Source organism: Sycon ciliatum, chromosome 12 (assembly GCF_964019385.1).
Source record: "Sycon ciliatum chromosome 12, ocSycCili1.1, whole genome shotgun sequence".
NCBI classification, from domain to species: domain Eukaryota; kingdom Metazoa; phylum Porifera; class Calcarea; order Leucosolenida; family Sycettidae; genus Sycon; species Sycon ciliatum.
In genome coordinates this window covers 14817518-14836424 of record NC_088654.1, presented here as the reverse complement: position 1 = coordinate 14836424, position 18907 = coordinate 14817518, and the positions used below count along the sequence as shown (strand labels likewise).

At 45.4% G+C, this 18907-nt stretch overlaps 1 protein-coding gene across 1 annotated transcript in view; it reads right to left on the bottom strand.

The window, feature by feature from the left end:
- Window positions 1-2736: 2736 nt before the first annotated feature.
- LOC135827853 (adhesion G protein-coupled receptor E1-like) overlaps window positions 2737-18907 on the bottom strand; it is a 35278-nt gene continuing 19107 nt past the window's right edge. Inside the window, exons 4-9 of the mRNA XM_065340284.1 lie at window positions 16714-16838; window positions 14795-15145; window positions 6267-6413; window positions 5094-5240; window positions 4007-4144; window positions 2737-3479 (exon numbers count right to left, since the gene is read on the bottom strand). Of these exons, the coding sequence (XP_065196356.1) occupies window positions 3079-3479; window positions 4007-4144; window positions 5094-5240; window positions 6267-6413; window positions 14795-15145; window positions 16714-16783 (1254 nt within the window). The 5' untranslated portion in view covers window positions 16784-16838 and the 3' untranslated portion in view covers window positions 2737-3078. The remainder of the gene's footprint in view (window positions 3480-4006; window positions 4145-5093; window positions 5241-6266; window positions 6414-14794; window positions 15146-16713; window positions 16839-18907) is intronic.

Sequence of the window (18907 nt, the reverse complement as noted above, 5' to 3'; positions counted from 1 at the left end):
ACATGATGTAGCAATACCTTGCTATGTTGGTCGGTTCATCCTTCAATAGTGATTCGGCTAGTGAGTGACTACCTCGAGTGGACCATTTAACCGTAATGCACGGAATGTTTGCAAAATACAAGAGCCCCCTAACAATTAATTGGCTTATATCTTCACTGTATGGGGCTAGCTGCAGTGGCATCTCTACGCTGGATAGTCAGGGATCCTGTAGACATGCACGGGCCTGCTAAATTATGAGGAAAGTAGCAGGCGATTGTTGATGAACTTGTTGTAGTACCACTCACCGACATCAAGAGTACATAACCCTTTGGGGTTACCGGTATGTATCATAATCCTTTATTGCTGAACCCACAAATTTTAATACACAATGAGAATGTAAAAGACCATTTGAGGTACCGTTGCAGGCACAGTGGGTTGGTCAAAGACCATGATTGAGATACGAGAGGTACCTGGTTCAAGTCCTGCCTGGGAGCGGTTTTTCCAGCAGTGCTGCTACCCACAGTCAACTGGGAACTTGTGGCCAGGCACAAGGGGTACATGGATGCAACTAATGGGGTCGTTCTCAGCACTTGTGCCAGTGGTTGTGAGAGTTATCCACTCACCCCCACCGTTAGGCGCTGCATCTTCCGATAGGGTTTACCGGATGTTAGCGGCCGTCGTGAGTTCCCTTCGGGAATGGACACGATAATTAACTTTTTTTATTTGAGGTAAAAGAAAAAAGCCGTTAATGAGAAGACGAAAAAAAGAAGAAGGAAATGTTATTGCGTGTCTGACAGTTGATAGGCGTGGGTAGTGGCATTATTGTGCTCATTCCTAGGGTTGCAATACATCAAGTAGCTGAGGAGGACCCATGATGAAATGCAATTTGTACATGCACAAGAGAGCAGCAACAGTCGTGGGGACAGCTGACTGGGGAGAATTGCACCAGGGCCAATGATCCGCAGTGCGCGTCGTTGAAAATTATCCAGGCGTTGGATGTGGCTGGCTGGCGCGCACTTCCGCGCAAGTGGGGCATACTTCTTCAGGGGCCTCTAGAATGCCTTATAGACAGTCGTTCGACCAGCTGGCTTTTGAATGACATGTAGCCCGCTCGTAATGCCCAGGCTCTGCTGGGCGCGTATGGTCACGGTCCTGCGGCGACTAGCGAATGACAATTTGGAGTCAAATCGAACTCCAAGCAGCAGTGGTATGCTGGTTTCCTCAGGTAAAGGGGTACCACCAAAGAGGATTGGGGTAAGTCTAGGTCAGTGCGTCGGAGGGCAGTAGTCATTACAATATACGTAAAAATGTATTATTCATTTGTAGCTCCAGTTTAATTAAATGACGAAAATGAATTTGTCATGCACCTATTAATAGGGCAATTCTGGTCGTTTTGGTTTACAAATTGCTATAAATTAAAAAAAACATTCATCGGCTACATCGCGCAAAACGATGACATAATTTCATTCAAGAATCCTGGTTGGAAATCAACGGAAGACACCTTTGGGTTAAATTTGTTTCCTTTTCTGCTTTCTGGGTTTGCATTTGCATTGAATTTTCATCCATTGTGTTTCTTTTGCCTGAAAAGAGGCTTTATCACTGCTGTGAGATGCAGTAAAAAATGGGAAGACACCTACGTCATGCCTCCATGATGTCACAAAGCGTTTGTACTCACCGTGATAGCTGTATCGCTCGTCCGCTGCAGGCTGCTCTTTTTTACTCCAGGAGAATTCGAAGAGATTGCAAGAGGAAATGCTCCCAAATATTGGTGTTTCCACAGAGTGGCCAAACTATCCAAGGAATAATTTCACCAGGGGCGCCGGGAGCGGACTGTCTTTTGAAGCAATTGATGTTCAGCATCAACGACAAACTAAGCGGACAACATGCTGCTGTGCTGTTGTGGATATGATTTTTCGGATTTTGACCTCATGCATCGGTTACCTGATGCCAAAATATACGGGTGCGTTGCTGCGAAACCGCGTGCGAAGAGTGATCACAAGGCATTTGGCTTCCATGACCACGTGAATATTTGTTCAAAGCTCATCGAGCTAGCCGTTTCCAGCTCAACGCAACGCGGCCGTGAGCCGCAGGCAAGCTAACACATGATAGAGATCGCACTAACTGGTGTTCGAACAGTAACAGACGGATGGCAGTGATCGCTCATGGACAGTTGGTTTCCAATATCAGATTCAGTAACTCCCTGCCTACCGAGATTAGGATATCTGAAACCCGTGGTGTGTTTAGCCGGCTCGTTACGTCCCATATCCAAAGGTATAGATTCCATCCTCGAGGTTTTCTCACTTCCTGATTACCCCCCTTCTTTACCAGTTCCCTTTTCGCTTTCTTCTACTCAGACTTCTTAATTAACCTCTTCAAATTAATCTCTTTTTATCTTAATATTTTCTTCCTTTTGAGAAATGCACCCTATTGTACACGCATTGTACACGTATATTTATTCTCGGAGACCCCCTTGATTAAGGCTCCGGCCTTTGGGGAATCCCTCAAATAATAATACTAATAATAATATACTAAAGCCGAAGCGGATACGTTGCGAAGTACAGCCTTAGCCTAAGGTTTCATTCCTTTGCGGATCTGTCTAGTTTGTTGCAATGAACAGCTGGGCTCTTCGGCTTCTTCCTACCTATTTAGTTTTGAGATTCCGTCAAGAAGTGATCGAGTTACGATTGTTTTAGTGCATGCATGTCCATCGACCAAATTCGGTCGCTTCATGTACACACAGAAGGTAAAGGGTTAAGTAGGAAAAATACAACAGGTTTGGTTTATGCACCAGTACAACGCATCTGCAACAGAAAGAGGCAAAGGAGGTGATATTATTAAATGAAGCGTTTTGAAGTGCATGGGTTATGGATTTGTAACGTCCCGTCCTATTTTGTAATAAGGCAGTACGTTGAAAGTGTATACACAGGTATTCTATGAAAGGGTTATCTGGGAATTTATCCAAATTACTGACGATTCGGGACTATCATTGGATGGGATATGGCACATCAAATGGAGGGTGAACAGCACTACGTCAACTACGCGTATAGCAAGTCACCTGCCAGATCTTCTCTTGATCTGGAGAGTAGTGAGTAGGCATGTTCAGCCCTCCCTAACACCATAGGCGTCATTGTCGACCATGTTGTCCATCTCCTCCGGGCACTCATACACAGCATCACAACCATCGCAATCGTTTGACGAGAAGATCGGGCCCATTGGAAGCTCTGTTGTAGCCGGTAACTCGGCCACGCCGGTACTCGCCCCACAGTTGCCTTGGACGATGTGCCTGGAGTAGTCCTCCTGACTTGATCGTTTATCATGGCCTGAAGTCAGGGATGCTTTCAGAAGGGTGAGTTTCCTGTCCCGACGAGACTTGCACAGAAGCACGCCGAGTATGCACACTGCGATGTACACAACCCCTAGACTCGCATACATTGCAATCATGGTCAAAGAGGTTAGAGCTTCGGTCGCTGTATCCGAATGTCCTGTGTTTGAAGGTAGCCCTGCACGGAAATAGAGCAGTGGGAGATGGGAGTTGAAAAGCATGGTTTTGCTATTATTTTACAAGGGGACGCTTAGTGCATGTGCATTATCAAAATGAATGTTGCTTGAAGCATGGCCACTGAAATGATCGTGGCCAACAATCAGGTCCTTCATAGCGCAGTGGACCATGCACACACGTTTTACGTGTACTATGGAGAGTGTTTAGGCTTTAGGTTTGCTACGTCCACCATCTGCCAATTATACTAAGCAATATTGAACAACCCAAAACGAGATCACAGTTGCATACTTGTGATGTAGATCACAATGTTAAACAAAATTACACTGGAGCGTCTGATGATCGATTTAGTTCGTGAAACTCAGAGTTATGAAACGGCAACTGCTCGTTCTTCTGCCTGTGTATTCCGCTCTTTGCAAATTGACCCCTCCGCGGACGGTGGATAAACCGCACATGGTAAAATTACACTGGTTTTGTACCCAGCGACAAAGAAAAAGAGCGAGACAGTAAAACATTGGAGTAAACACGTACGAAAGCAGTGCGTTCCATTGCTCAACGGGGTATCATCGTTGCATACGCACGAAAAGGATCCGATTGTGTCCAAGCATTTATAACCGTGGTTACAGGGCTGGGAAAGGCATTCGTTAACATTGACACAGTCTTGTTCTCCTAGCAGAACACACATACACATAGCCAGTATCTCTGATATTTGCACAGGAGACCTTACAATGTGGAAACAGCTTAGAGCTGCCCGGAGAATTGCATGTAAACTTAATCATCATTGTAAACGATTAGCACGCACCGAAGGACAATGCTGTTGGATTCGACATTGTTCGTGGAACAAAAAGGGTTATTAAATTTTATAGATGGAGGCGCGCGCATATTGAGCTCACAGCGCGTAGGCTAACAGTAAGCTGGTGCGTAACAGCTGTGATGCAGCACTCGTAGTCACACTGCTACAATCATGGTCCAGTTGGCTTGTTTCCCTTTGCTTTCAAAGGCGTCGGTGTGCACCTTTGAGAGCTAAAGTTCCAAAGAAAACTTGCACACTTTCGGTGAAAGATGTTGGGAAATGTGGCAATATGGTGCATGTGTGGGAGTGAGGAGTTAACGTTAGTAATATGGGGTGGCCGGAGAAGTGCGTAGCTTTGCCTGCGTTTGGATGCCAGTGTGAAATATCGAGTTGTTATTAAATGTAGCAATAAATCGAACTAATTCTGCTTTCATCACCTAGTAACTGCGAAGTCAAACGTTTTGCCAGATTCAATTGTCCGACATTCCACTGATTAAAGTGACTTGAAGATCGTTTCTGGACAAACCTTTGACTACACTAATACATGTTGATGACGGCAGGGTAATTTCGATTTATTGCAATAAAAAATTGCTGTCTCCGCGTTGTTTATCCATTTTCTATTAAATGGTGTGGTGTTACGTTGGAGCCACAGCAGTGGGCAAACATTGTTGTGAAATGCTACGAAACAAGCTTGTCAGCTAGCACGCACACATGCATGAACGCCCACAATCCCACACGCATGATTTACATGTAGCTCAAACGACGGACCAGATACTTTGCGCGACACACAACGTCCACTATAGGACTGCACAGATGAGCATTTACCTAGTTCAGTCGATGGCATTGAGGCGACAAAACCAGCATAGCACGCGCAGAAGTAGCTGCCAATGGAGTTAATACACTTGCTGTTGAAACCGCAGGTCGTGGTGATTGTAATGCATTCGTTGTTATCCAGGCACATGACGTCATCATCTGGTTGAACATTGAGAGAAACAATAATGTAAGTATATCCTGCCATCCCTGACGTAGACATGCCTAGGTCGCAACAGTTCCTTTTATCCGTACCCTAGCTGCTTCCCACGCGGTCATGGCTTTCTCCATTGTTTGGTGCATAGCTCACATCCTGCCATATAGGCGCTACAACCCGCTCGCTAGTGCATACGTCTACAGTGCTGGTAACTGAAATCCGACACCTGAGCGGTGCGTTCGCATTCAAGCGGTCTTTATTTCGTACTTTTACGACCGCGTGTTGGGTCTTTGCGATGTGAGCGCACCGCTCAGGAGTCGGATTTCAGTTGCCAGCACTGTGTAGCTCCCTTCTTGTCTACAGGTATCATGAGAACGAATATTACTCAAGTAAGATTTTCATGTACAAGCTGGAAACGTGAACACCGGAACAAGTTGGCACACTATCAGATATGACTTGGGCGATTGTTGGGAAACTTCCACGGGGTAGTTGGGAGGCCTCTTTAACTGGATGCATATGACATACCGGTAGTACCCAGAAAGTAGGCCTCAATATACAAAAGTGAGCATAAAGTAAAGAGAAAAGGACTAGTTACAACTAACAGCCCACCGAGGTAACGAGATTAATAATTTCTTTACGTATTACTATTGGCTAAACACCCGAGTTTATAGTGAGCATAAAGTTAATTATTATATCGAAAACTCCATTTTTTGCAGACCTACGTCTCTTAGGCTTGCGACAAGAAAATCTAGCTCCCGTGCCCACCCTGGTCTGACATGAACCTGTGTCGGCTTCATCGGCCACCTCAAGCTTGTTGCCAGTGGCCTGGGTAAAAGATGAGAGCACCCATCTTTCCTCTACATGCAGGCGTCCAGCTACGACCACAGCTGACCGCCTATGTGTGCGTGAAACTCCGAGTCACAATACCATATCCCACCTCTTCGTGTTGCAATTCTTTGCTACTGTTGAAGGCAGTTTCACCTCATCACTAGCACCCAGTCAAGCCAAACCAAGCACGTTGGCTCTCTTACCTGTTGGAGACGATGAGTTTGATGTGATGAACCCAGCGTTGCATTCGCAAGAGTAGCTACCAACTGAGTTGATACATGTGCTGTGGTTTTCACAAGTCACGTTCACTGATCTACACTCGTCAATATCCGAGCATTCCAAGTCAGCACCTACCATGTACATTTCACGTTTGCATGAACAGAACAGAATATTTCGGCAAAGGAGCATGCAACAACGGTAGATCTGATGACAGTAGTGCGTTTAAGATGTCCTGCAGTCGCAGGGCAAAAGGTTCCTTTGACAGTGATTAACAAATCACATTTGTCCATTCAGCTGGCTCTCTCCATTGCTAATCTCGAATTGGTGTCAGTTTACTGCTTCTTTTCTCAATGACTTATAATTTTGACCATTTTATGGGCATAAGCAAGATTATCCTCCTCAATTTTTAAAGGACAATAATCGCTTAAAGTAATGTGAATTATCTTTCTTCGAAGCTCTCTCATTGCTATCAATAAGGACGTTGAGCAAAACGAAAGTTCGAAAGAAAATTCCAGTCTGGGAATGGGTACAGAAAAAGCTCGAAACTTCGAAAACTTGGAAGCGAAGTTGCTGTGATTTGCGAAAGTAACTTTCTCTTTTCTCGGTACGCATTTGACTACAGGGAGTAGTAATTTTACAGCCTCTGCTTGAGACTGAGCTGCATATACGGTACGGTACTACAAGATTCATAACTTCGAGAAAAGGTCATTTCGCATTGCTAAACCTCACAAGTTTGTAAGTCCCCTGGCGAAGATGGCATACCCAATGAGGTTCTCAAATGGCTTGCGCCATCTCTGTCCTATCCCTTGTGCCTGCTCTTTAACATGTCATATCGTACAGGAGTATTTCCGTCCGTCTGGAAATCTGCTGTTATCGTCCCGATCTATAAGAAAGGCCAACGCTCTCAGGCTGGCAACTACAGACCAATCTCTCTCCTTCCCGCTGTGTCCAAGGTCTGTGAACGTATTTTCTTTGAGTCTCTGTACTGCCATGTCACCCCAGCGCTTTCACCATCTCAATCCGGTTTCTGCCGTGGAGACTCCACAACTTTCCAACTAACACGTCTAGTACAAGACATCTACACCCAGCGGAACCTCAGGCGGCATGTTGGCATCGTGTTCTTTGACCTAGCGAAAGCTTTCGACACCGTCTGGCATCGTGGTCTGCTTGCAAAGCTAGAGTTCTTCTTCTTGGTACACGGTCCAGCCCTGCAATGGCTCTCATCCTATCTTTCCTGCCGCCACCAGACTGTCAGAGTATCTACCTCCCTATCAGACCCATTACTAGTCGTGTCTGGGGTACCCCAGGGGTCCATACTTGGGCCGCTCCTATTTCTACTGTACGTTAATGACTTGCCAGCCCTTGTACCAAATGTAAGTCTTTTTGCTGACGACACTGCTCTGATGTGCTCCGACAGCTCGGCAGACAACCTCACGGCCTCCATGCAGTCCGGGGTCAACGCTACAGTAACATGGATGGAAACCTGGAAACTGAAGCCTAACCTCGCCAAAACCGAGGCCATGTTCTTCTCTCCCTCGCCCCCCACTCAACTTCTGTATTTTCCTGGTCTAAATAGTACACCTATTAAAGTTGTTAACGAGCACAAGCACCTGGGCGTTATTCTCGACCGCCAACTCTCCTGGTCTCCACAAGTCCAGTCTGTGTGCAAGCGTGCGAGTGCGTCCTTAGGTATGCTACAACCCCACTGCCAACACTTGAATGATAACTGCAGAGAATTGTTCTTTAAGTCGTACATTTTGCCTATATTTGACTATTGCGATATAGCTTGGTGCGGGTTGTCTCAGACTTTACTCCACAGACTGGAGGTACATCAACGCTTGCTTCTGAAAATTCTGTTTCGAAAAGACCAAACATTTGCCTCCCTTTGTCTTTATAAACTTGCTTCCACGCACCCTCTTCTTGCCCGACATCAGCAGCATCTTTGTATCCTTGTGCAAAAAATCTTCCTAGCCCAAGTCCCGAAACATATTGCCAAGTACAACTGGTTTGTTACCACTAGACCAACACGCAATGCCTTATCACTGCCCCGAGCTAGTTCCTCTCTGTTTTTGAAATCCCCTTTCTTCTCAGCATACTCCCTTTGGTCTAACCTGCCTACTAGCATTAAGACATGCCAGGATATCAGGAAATTCACAGTCCAGCTTTCCACACTGTCTCATCCGAAGTGATCCCATGTATTATTAATGTGCCTCCCTTTCTTTTTCTCTCCCTATCTCCTTTCCCTCTCTGACAGCATCTTTCTTTTTCTTTTTTTCCCTTTTAGCTTGCCGTGGTTGGCTATCACCTGACCTCTCATGTTTATTGGCAGTCTTCGGACGGGCCAGGAGATGTTGAATAAATAAATAAATAAATAAGTTTTCTTTTTCGAAACAGATTTTCGCTAAATCTCACCACCACAAAAAGTTCGAATTTTCGCATTGCTAAACGTCCTTAATGTGTCAATTTATACTTTCTACACAGTTGCATTGAACAACGAAAACGACTCAATAGCATACAGTGTAATAGTTTTACCTTGACACTTCTTGCTTGTCTTATTGTAACACCTTGTGTTCCTACTATTCTCACTCCTGCGGTTCTCACCTTTCTTTTGCTTTATAACCTCTGGTTTGAACATCATTCGACGAATTCTCCAATCAATCAAGTCTAAACTGTTACATACAGGTTCCCGCACGAGTACGAGGGCAGTACCGCAGAATCCAGCCCGCGCCGCGATAGCGGCAAGGGCTGGATGAACAGAGGTACTGGCCGAGTATGAGTGACTAGAACGTGTTTCCCGTGTGCATCCAAGCCAAATAAAGAGATACATGACAGACACACCTGCATTGTGATTGTTTTCTGGTACAGTTTTTGTAATAGTCCATAGTGTTTTTCTTCTCGTGGTGCCATTGATTGGGCATTCTGACTGTTCTGTTCCTACGGATTTTTCCCACGTCTTGATCGGAAACCTCGGCAAATTGCGCGGGTCCTGCAGGTTGCTGAGCATTGCACGCTTTGGTTGAGGCTCATCCGGCTCGGCCAAGATCTCCTTCGCGAGCGACTCCGCAATAAAAGTTTCAGTCTCTTCCTCAACTTTTCGGAGGAGCTCATTCACATCGCCAATATCGTTCAACAAAGGGGCTTCTTTTCTCCCAGTTCCAGATCAAATGTTGGAGCGCCATGATGACAGTTGTGGTTGCAAACAGTCGCTCTTCTGCTTTAGTTATTTTATTAGTATTCCGAAAGACCATTATTCCATGAAGTAGAGAGTCAGTCGTCAAGTGACGACGGGCAGTGAAATCCGTTCCTGCCCGTCGTCAAGTGACGATGGGCAGTGGAATCCGTTCCTGCCCGTCGTCACTTGGAGGTTGCATGAATATTGTCGCGGGAATGAACTAACCATGTCTTTGATAATGAAATTAAGGTTTTCTCACTGAGCCCTAATGTGACTGGAGATGTATTGGCACGTCGCTTATAAAAGGATAAGAACGGTGATGTCACTTCCATTGCAACATTATTCCCTGAGAAGGCTTTTAGAAATTGGCTATCAACAAAAGCAGATAATTATCTTTCACAACCTTTTGTCATTTTCATTAGATTTGAAATCGGAAAACATGTCACCTCTTTCAGCAGAATAGAAGGTTCGCCCGTCCGCGTCAAAACCCGCCATGAGCTGACTAGGCTAACTCGGAAACCAATCAGAAGACATTAGTAAGGATTTGGAAAACTTAAAAGAGGTCGAATGACTACGTATGTGAAGATCTACCGGTAGTTGTGTAATGGGTAGCCAAGTGGTAGGCGCGGTGAAATCAACAAGAATTAGTTTTATTCTACTTCTCTCGGGTACACACCTGAGATATAATTATTAGTGAAAGAAGAAGCGGCAAAATGAATAACTTTCTCTCCGGTGCTCACCTAGAGGTTGACTACTTCTTCTTCGAGTTAGCTTTCGTGGCTATCTAATCTAATCTAATTAAAACAGAAATGCGCAGCAGCTTTTATGCAGCAGACGCCGTACGCTTATATGCGGAGATACACTAAAATTAATATACATTAGGCCCTATCCACACTACAGGGGTGAAACGTAGTAGCGTCCTCTTTCAAGGGGCGTGCAAGTGCACTTGCATCCACACTCGCAAGAACAGCCAGCGTGAAACGTGACTTTTGAGGAGCGCCCGCGGGAATTTCCCCTCATATTCAAAATTTTATCTCAGAGAGTTCCACATTGATCTGAAAGAGAAACCATCAACTCAGAAATTTGTTCGTGGAGGCTTTATCTTGTTGTTCCTACCTATGTCTCCCTGTTTGTTGATTCGAGAGGAGAATGCCTCCAGTTATGGACAATCGAAGACGAAAGAGGTTGCTGTTTGCGACATACCTCAGCCAATCATTGAGCCGATCAAGTTTTTTTGACTGCACGCGCGATTTGGAAATGGATGAACAGTCAGAATCTTCTTTCTTTCCCACAGCAGGACTCTTGCTGCTCCTGAGTGCAAGCACTACTTCGCTTGGCCGTCAATTGTGGACCGCTCATCCAGAAAATGAAACCCACGGTGGCAGAGGTTTCTGGGAACGAGAAGTGCTGGGGAACTGGGAGAGCGTGAGGCTGGTGTCCAGGCGTTGGTGGAAATCGGCTTGGATATCTAGTTTTCGGATGAGCAAGAAGACGTTCAAGTTCCTACTGTGCCGATATCGACATTTGTTTGAGAGGGACACAACACATCTTCGAAAGACGATTTCCCCCGCCAAGCGCCTTGCCATTACACTGTATTTTCTTGCTCATTCTGAAAGATATTCTGAGATCGCTGCCCTGTTCTTCATTGGTTCGAGCACTGTTGGGGAAATTGTCCACCAGACCATCGACTCCCTCTATGCTGAAGTCGCGCAAGAGTCCATCGTCTTTCCTGTTGGGCCACAACTCCTACGCACCATGAGACGTTTCGAGGAGTTGAGCAATCTACCAATGTGTTGCGGTGCTGTAGATGGGACTTTTACGCAGATAACAAAGCCAGTTCTGTTGTGTGACCGTTATTGGTGCTACAAGGGCTACACGTCAATCCTTCTCCTAGCGTGTGTTGATAGCCGTGGTCTGTTTACCTATGTGGACATCGATGCGCCTGGCTCAGCGGGAGATGCTGCTGTCTATAACATCAGTCAACTGAAGCGGAATATAGATTACAAAATTTGGCTCAACGCACCTGTCTGGCTTTGCCCGGATGGAACAACCATTCGCCCATATCTGGTGGGAGATAGCGCATTTCCACTCTCTACAACTTTGATGCGTATCTTCAGAGATGATGGCAACCTGGCACCAGAGCAAGAGTCATTCAACTGGGCTCAGATTCGCACTAGACGTGTAGTGGAGTGCGCGTTTGGACGAGCCAAAGAACGCTTTGCAGTTCTTTCCAAGCGCAACAGCTGTGATCCTCAATTTGCCAGCCGAGCTGGCATGCTGAGTTGTGCACTCCACAACATTATTGAACGAAGGCATTCAGGATACCTGCCTTGCCTTGCAAATTATGCACCATTGCCACCTGCTGAGTTGCTATCATCACCTGCAATTGACATTCGCAATTGCTTGGCTCTCCATGTTCACAATGTTTGAACCTCACCTCATCTCATATCAATGTGAATCAAGAATTACGATAGATAATTTCATACAGTATTCACTACAGTGTGTCTTCGCACACCTGCCACCACTGGCACCACTACATAAATTGGACCACTGAATGTGCTGAAAGTAGTACAGTCGTCCCTCTCTAATCCGGCACTTGTTTATCCGGAACCCTTGCCAACCGGCGCACTTTCTGACGAAACCGATTTTTTTCGTTCAATTCCTACATCTTAATCCGGCACTTGAATTCCGCCTCCGGCAGTGACTTTTTGAAACGAATCGCTCAAACTGCACGTAGTTTGATTTCATAATCCGCCCATGCGCGTCAGCGATGTGGCGGATGCATCTGCTACCTTGGCCGTTGCCGAGGCCCGCTGCCATGTGTAACTGACTGCTAGTGGTTCCTAAATCAGTTCCTATTCCTCATTGTTGCTTCTTTTTCCCCTCTAGTTCTCTTTTACGGTATTATAATTTCACGGAGAAGGCGGAGAGCCCGAACGTGTGCAGTTTTATGTTTATTATTTGCCATGGCGACCCCCGTAAGTCCAAATAACTGGCAGGGCAGGGTTGGGCCTTTTTCTTTCTTCTCGGATTTATTTTCATGACATGCTCACTGATTTTACTCAGAAGATCTGCAGTGCTGTTCAAACCTGGAAAACAAAATTCATAATCCGGCAATCGTAAATCGCGTACCGTACAGGTGCACTCCTTGCCAAGCCAGGCTAGGCTTGTCCAGGAGACAACGGCAGTCAACCATACTTTCTTATTTTAGCAAGGAGTAGTGTCCTGCCAATTTTCAGGTGTGTGTGTGTGCGTGTGTGTGCAGGAGTACATGTGAACATGTTCTCTGTTTTACTTTATCACTTTATCACTGTGTATATTCCCGGAGAACAATTGAGAATATAAAGCCGTGCACCAAATACTTGGGTCGACACGGAAAAACCCTGCGTTTTGACGTACATATGATACATGCATGCAATTGGGTTGGGCCGGGTCAGAGGGCAGGATTTCTTAATCCAGCACCCTCGTTAATCCAGCAGAAAACGCCGTAGCAAAAGGTGCCGGATTAGAGAGGGATGACTGTACATGTAATTCAATTCTGCTGCTGGTCACACGATGATAATTGCTACTCAATTGTATGCAGAAAGTGAGCAAGTATTGAAAGTTACAAAACCTTGGAGCGAGAAAAAGACAGTATACGCAAAGTGAATGCAACAAAACGACAAGTGCAGTAGTTCTTCGGCCACACACCAAGTCTTCATAATATCCAACATGCTCATAGTGAAGGAGAAAAAAGGACAGGGGAGTACAAACTAGAAACTGCCACCAGTTTGGTAACATAATTTCATTATACACGTGTCAAAACAAACTATGAAGATCTTCTTGAAGAGATAAAAACAAAATCACAAGTTGTACGATAGTGAATAAGTCGTGAGCAAATCAATCATCAGAGGTACACTTCTTGAAAAGATCCGCCGTGAACTTCATTTGGCTTTGAATCAGCGCTTGCGTATGATCCTGCTGTTGCCGCATAACTCCAGCCAAAAACGTTTGCTGGTTATGTTGCAGCTGGACTTGAGTGTCACACAACTTGGTGACAGCATCGGATATAGAGGACTCGCCTGCAGCTTTTCTTTTCGTCTTTTTTGTCTTTTTGGTTGCCTCATTTTTCCCCGCCGCTGTACGCACACTTGGCTGTTCGGTGGGAGTGACAGGTGTGTGATGGTCACTGTCGGACCCATGTTCATCGCTCTCCGAGTCAGAGTCCAGCACAATGTGTCTTGACCGCTTCCTGGATGCTTGGCCATGGGATCCTGGTTTGTATGCCGCTGGACGACCTGGAGTGCTGCATGCACTGGTAACTGCTGCTGTGGCAGCTGCACTGCCACTGGCCCTTGCAAGCATTGCTTCATCCAGTGCAAAATGGTCGGTGTCATCGCCAATAGACTGGCCCCCATGGTGCATGTTCACGGTGTGTGGTGATGGTGATGGTGCAGGTATCACAGGGGTTGGGGGCGCACTACCACTGGATGGGTTTTCAAGTGGACTTGAACTTGAAGAGCTGGCCACTCCAAAACGAAGAGGAGCTGGTCGCTGTAGGGTCTCCACGGCAGTTTCAGTGGGCAGGGCAGCGGAGTTAAGACTCGTAATGGGGCCATATCCCGGCACCAATTTGAATAGTGAGTGCCAGGTCTTGAAATTACCCCAAGCTCTGCAAGCAGCTTCCAGATCTATGTCGGCATCGCCGGAGTCTTCGCTTGGAGCACCAGAGCCGGTGGCGGTGTGGCGGCGATATTTCTTGTACTGCTCCCTGGCCTTGGTACGTAGGTTGTCCAGTTTGTTGTGAACAATCGGCACTGTGATCTCATTCTGGAATTTATCGCCATACAGCTCGCGGCCGAATATATTCAACTTCACGGCAATCTCCTTCTCCTTCACCGACCGCTTTTTCATCGTCCCATTGCTCGCTTTCTGTTCTGCAGCCCACAGCTCAATGAGCTTTCCTTCCAGCTCTTCACAGAACACAACCCTCGGCATTTTCTCAAGATACTTCAACAAATACTTCAACAAGTACCTACTTCCGAAACCTGGAAAAGCTACTTGAAAGTAAAAAGTGGCCTTGTATCGGGGTTCGGAAGTTGCTGATTACGTTCAAGCGACTTTTTCACTTTCGCGCCGTTTCCCACGGTTCTCCATGACAACTTACAAGGAAAAGTGACTTGTACGCGGTTTTTGTTGTAGTGTGGATACCGCCTAAGGTTGTTCCGTGTAGTATCTTATCTAACTTATCTCTTATTTTTGTGTACTTTCCACTATATTGTGTTGCATCGTAAAAAATAAAATTAAAAAATCATGTAACTGGGCAATGGTTCATTTTCTCCAAACGACTCGAGCACTCACCGGTAAAGCCAGGTTTGCAGCTGCACGTGTAGTTGGCTTCGGTGTTGTGGCAACTAGCATTCACGTGACATGCGTGCGTCCCCTCCAAACACTCGTCCGCCAGTTCACAAAGATGGCTGCCTAGTTTTAGTCCCGTTCTGCAGCCGCACTCGTACGCACTGGACCGTTGATTCAACTGACACACTGGGTACTTGTTGCATGCCATGGTGCGGTTTTCAGGATTACACACCAATATGCTGACGCATGTATTTCCATCATATACAAACCCCGCTTGGCATTGGCAGAAGTAGTCCGTCTTGCCTTTGTTGGAGTAGCATTGAAATGTAGAGATGCCATTGCAACGATCAACCACTGCAGCAGTTGTCAAACGCAGGACATGCCAAGAAATCATTAGCAAAGTAATATTCTCACAACCGCGAGGTCATAATATTATTAACTAAGGTCTTCTGCATGATGTTGACGATTACAGCGGGAAGCCTCGGTTCCTATGCTCCAAGGAACTCCCTTTCCACTTGTTCGAAGTCAACACAGCACAATAGAATTCTTCACCCTTCTTGGTGATACTCTCTGCTGAGAACCTAACAAAACCACTCATGGCTATCGTTAGAAATGTTACGGATGTGGTAAGTGATTCTTTATCTCACTCCCGGCTTATCTTACCCCAGGTTCTGATATGATCCAGTGATGAACTGAACGCGACCACCTAGATTTTAGTCTACTTGTATGATTATAGGGGAAGAGTCTGTTGCTCCCTACATGGGAGCTCGTGGTTTTCCTGCCTACTTGAATTCTCACTTGACTGACTCACGACTGCCATCCAGAGCACACGAGAAGTCCATCGAGCCGTCCACTCGGCAAACCTGCAAGAAAGCAAGACACCCTTGACACAGTGTTTTGTGGAATTCACCCCTCATCAGTTGAGCTTGAGTAGGCTGAGGAAGGTTGTGCCTGAAGAGCACCACTTATAATTATTATAGTGCTCTCCAGGCACAAACATCACAATGAATACTTACAAAGACGCTCCGTTCCCAGCCCGACAAACACCTCGTGAACACTAGATAGCAGCGCGAGTCAGTGTCGATCATGGAGGTGCAGAACAAACGCTAAGGACCGTTGGCCATTCACAACGTTTTTGCCTCCAAACCATCTAATTCGCAAGCCCGCGCGGGGGGCAACAATGTGAAGAAGAGATTTGTGCGACTTCGGCGATACCAGGGGAAGAGTGTGTTGATCACTACAAGTGAGAATTCAAGTCCGCAGGAAAACCGCGAGTACCCTTGTAGGGAGCAACACACTCCTCCTTACTATCGCCGAAGTCGCACCAACCTCTTGTTGTCCCAAGCGCGGACTTGCGATTTAGATGGTTTGTATGCGACAACGTTGTGAATGGCCAACGGTCCTCAGCGCTTGTTCAGCACCTTCATGAGCGACACCGACTCACGCTGCTATCTGGTGTTCACGAGGTGTTTGTCGCGCTGGAAACGGAGCGTCTCCGTAAGTTTATATCCCTGGTGATCCTTGTGCCTGGAGAGTACTATAAGCGGTACTCTTCAGGCACAATCATCCTCAGCCTACTCAAGCTCAACTGATGAGGGGTGAATTCCCCGAAACACTGTGTGTTGAGCAGGAAGTGGTGCTTTCTTGCAGGTTTGCCGAGTGGACGGTTCCATGGACTTCTCGTGTGCTCTGGATCGCAGCGTAAGTCAGTCAAGTGAGAATTCGTACTACTTCTTCTTCACATTGTGTGATTATAATAAACTTAAAATTCTACAACGTCGTGATGTTGTGTGGCCGTGTCTGCATCGATTGCACTCTTAATGGTTCTTGTTAGATGTTTTATCTGCTATCGATTGTTGACACAGGCATGTCCACCATCTTAGAACACGGTTTGTTCGGGCTAGCATTTAGCTGCAACTTACATTCCTGAGAAAAGTTCCTGGTGGGCGTATCAGCATTGAATGTCCCTCCTGAGGTACTTTCCTTTGCCATGCCTAGAGGACATGCGCTGGCAAAGTCAAGGGTGATGAATGTCTTGTCGAGATATCTGTGCCAAAAACAATAGGATCTCAGGAACACAGCCTGTCATCAGGGAGTTAATCCCCCAAGAATCTATAGAAACCCCTGGGGGGGGGGGGGTCAAAGTCACCTCATCCCTCTCACCTCGTACTCTTTAGGAAACTCTCTTTGATTAGCATGCACTTGCTTCTGGAGAATCCTCGAACTAAAATGTCATTGCCAATGTCAGAACATTCGGAAGAAAGGATTTCGGACGAGGCCAGTTTAGATTTTCGCCAGTTTTTCAACACGTGTACGAAACTAGGCGAAAATTAATAATCAGATGCTGTACTTTGAAAAGGGCTTCGATTTGCGAGAAAGAACACAATCATCATCTCCACTATGCGACACTACTTGCTACGCTACCAATTCGTTTCATTGTCACGTATATTATGTTTAGACTCGGGTTGAGAGCCAAGGGTGTAAGTGAAAAAAGAATGAGAAAACGTTTACAAACAATCCATTCATTGTATCCAACACTACCACAATTTACTATAATTAAAGTAAGAAAACATACGGTGAGTCAGAAAATTCAACAATTAGCACAACATCGAATGATGTTATACTGACCTTAAATGACCTTATGCTCAGCTTTATCACGTCTAGAATGCGCAAATCCACAGTCTTCCCACTAGGAAGGTTCTGTGTTATTGAAATATCGTAAGAAAGGTGAAGGTGTGCGCTTCCAAGACGAGAATAAGCTTAACATCATAGCGAACTGAGAATGTTAGCTATGACAAATTGATGAAAAATGAGGAAGTACTACGACTCACGACTCACTTCAAGAACGCGGAACAACGACCGCACAACGTGAGATCCCCCCCCCCCCCCCGTTATCGGAGATAAGCCAAAGAGGGGAAGTTACGCGAGCACGAAGTGAGACAGACCGCACGCCACTACCTCTTCATACTATATCAGTACATGTGGAATGTAACCTGTGGTGGATTTATTTTATTTGAAAAAATAATGTAGCGTTACTTACTTAGTGTCACTGGCCAATGCATCCAATTATCCAATGCATTGACGAAGGGTACAATTTCAAGCGATATGTCACTCCATCATTCCAGTCAAATTTTACTGGCCCGTTATTCATTGCCGTGTTAGAAAGCCATCATAATTATACGTTTTTCTGTTTTCAAATGCGCTCATAAATAACCGACAAGGACCTAACAATCGTAAAATAGGAGTGGTTAAAACTGACTATACACTCATATCCACGTTTAAGGTGCTGTTTTTTATGTGTGTTGTTTTATTCCACAGATTGTTCTTGTTTAAAATGGCAATAAGGAGGAGAAGCTGAAGTGACATTTGGATTATTTCAGCACATTGTTCAGAATACCTATCTGGGTCTAGCTATATCTCGACCTGAAGTATTAAAATATTCGACAAATTTTAAAATGGCAATAAGGCATGTGCTGAAGTAATTCAAATGTAACTTAAGCTCGTCCTCCGTGCCGTGTTTATATTGTTGTTCTTGTTTGTTTGGCTTTTGGTCATTTTCTTGATGAGGTTTTCTCCGATTGGTGGCCCCATATCCATTGTGTTCCACTGCACTTTGCGTTCCATTTCATACTGAGGTTCACTGCACTTTGTATAAAATTTTATTTTTCTTTCTTTTACAAATAATCTACGTGGAGATAAAAGTTTAATAATAGCAATGAAAAGTATGAATGCCGCAGACATCACCACGCAACATGACAATTTGTTCAAGGTTTGGTTTTGTGTGTTTCCAAAATCGATTTTCACGTTGCGATCATCAGTGGAAATACGCAACTAAAGAGATCAAGGGAAAAACAAAGGTTAAAAATCCAAAGAAGTGTGACACATGACGGGTAACTTGTGGTAAGTATTACAAAAAGTGAGAACTAAAATAAAGAGTAAGTGTGACAAACGGGCATGAACAGTGCAGAAAGTTCCACTGATGATCGCAACGTGAAAATCGATTTTGGAAACACACAAAACCAAACCTTGAACAAATTGTCATGTTGCGTGGTGATGTCTGCGGCATTCATACTTTTCATTGCTATTATTTCTTTCTTTTCATCAATATAATTTGAA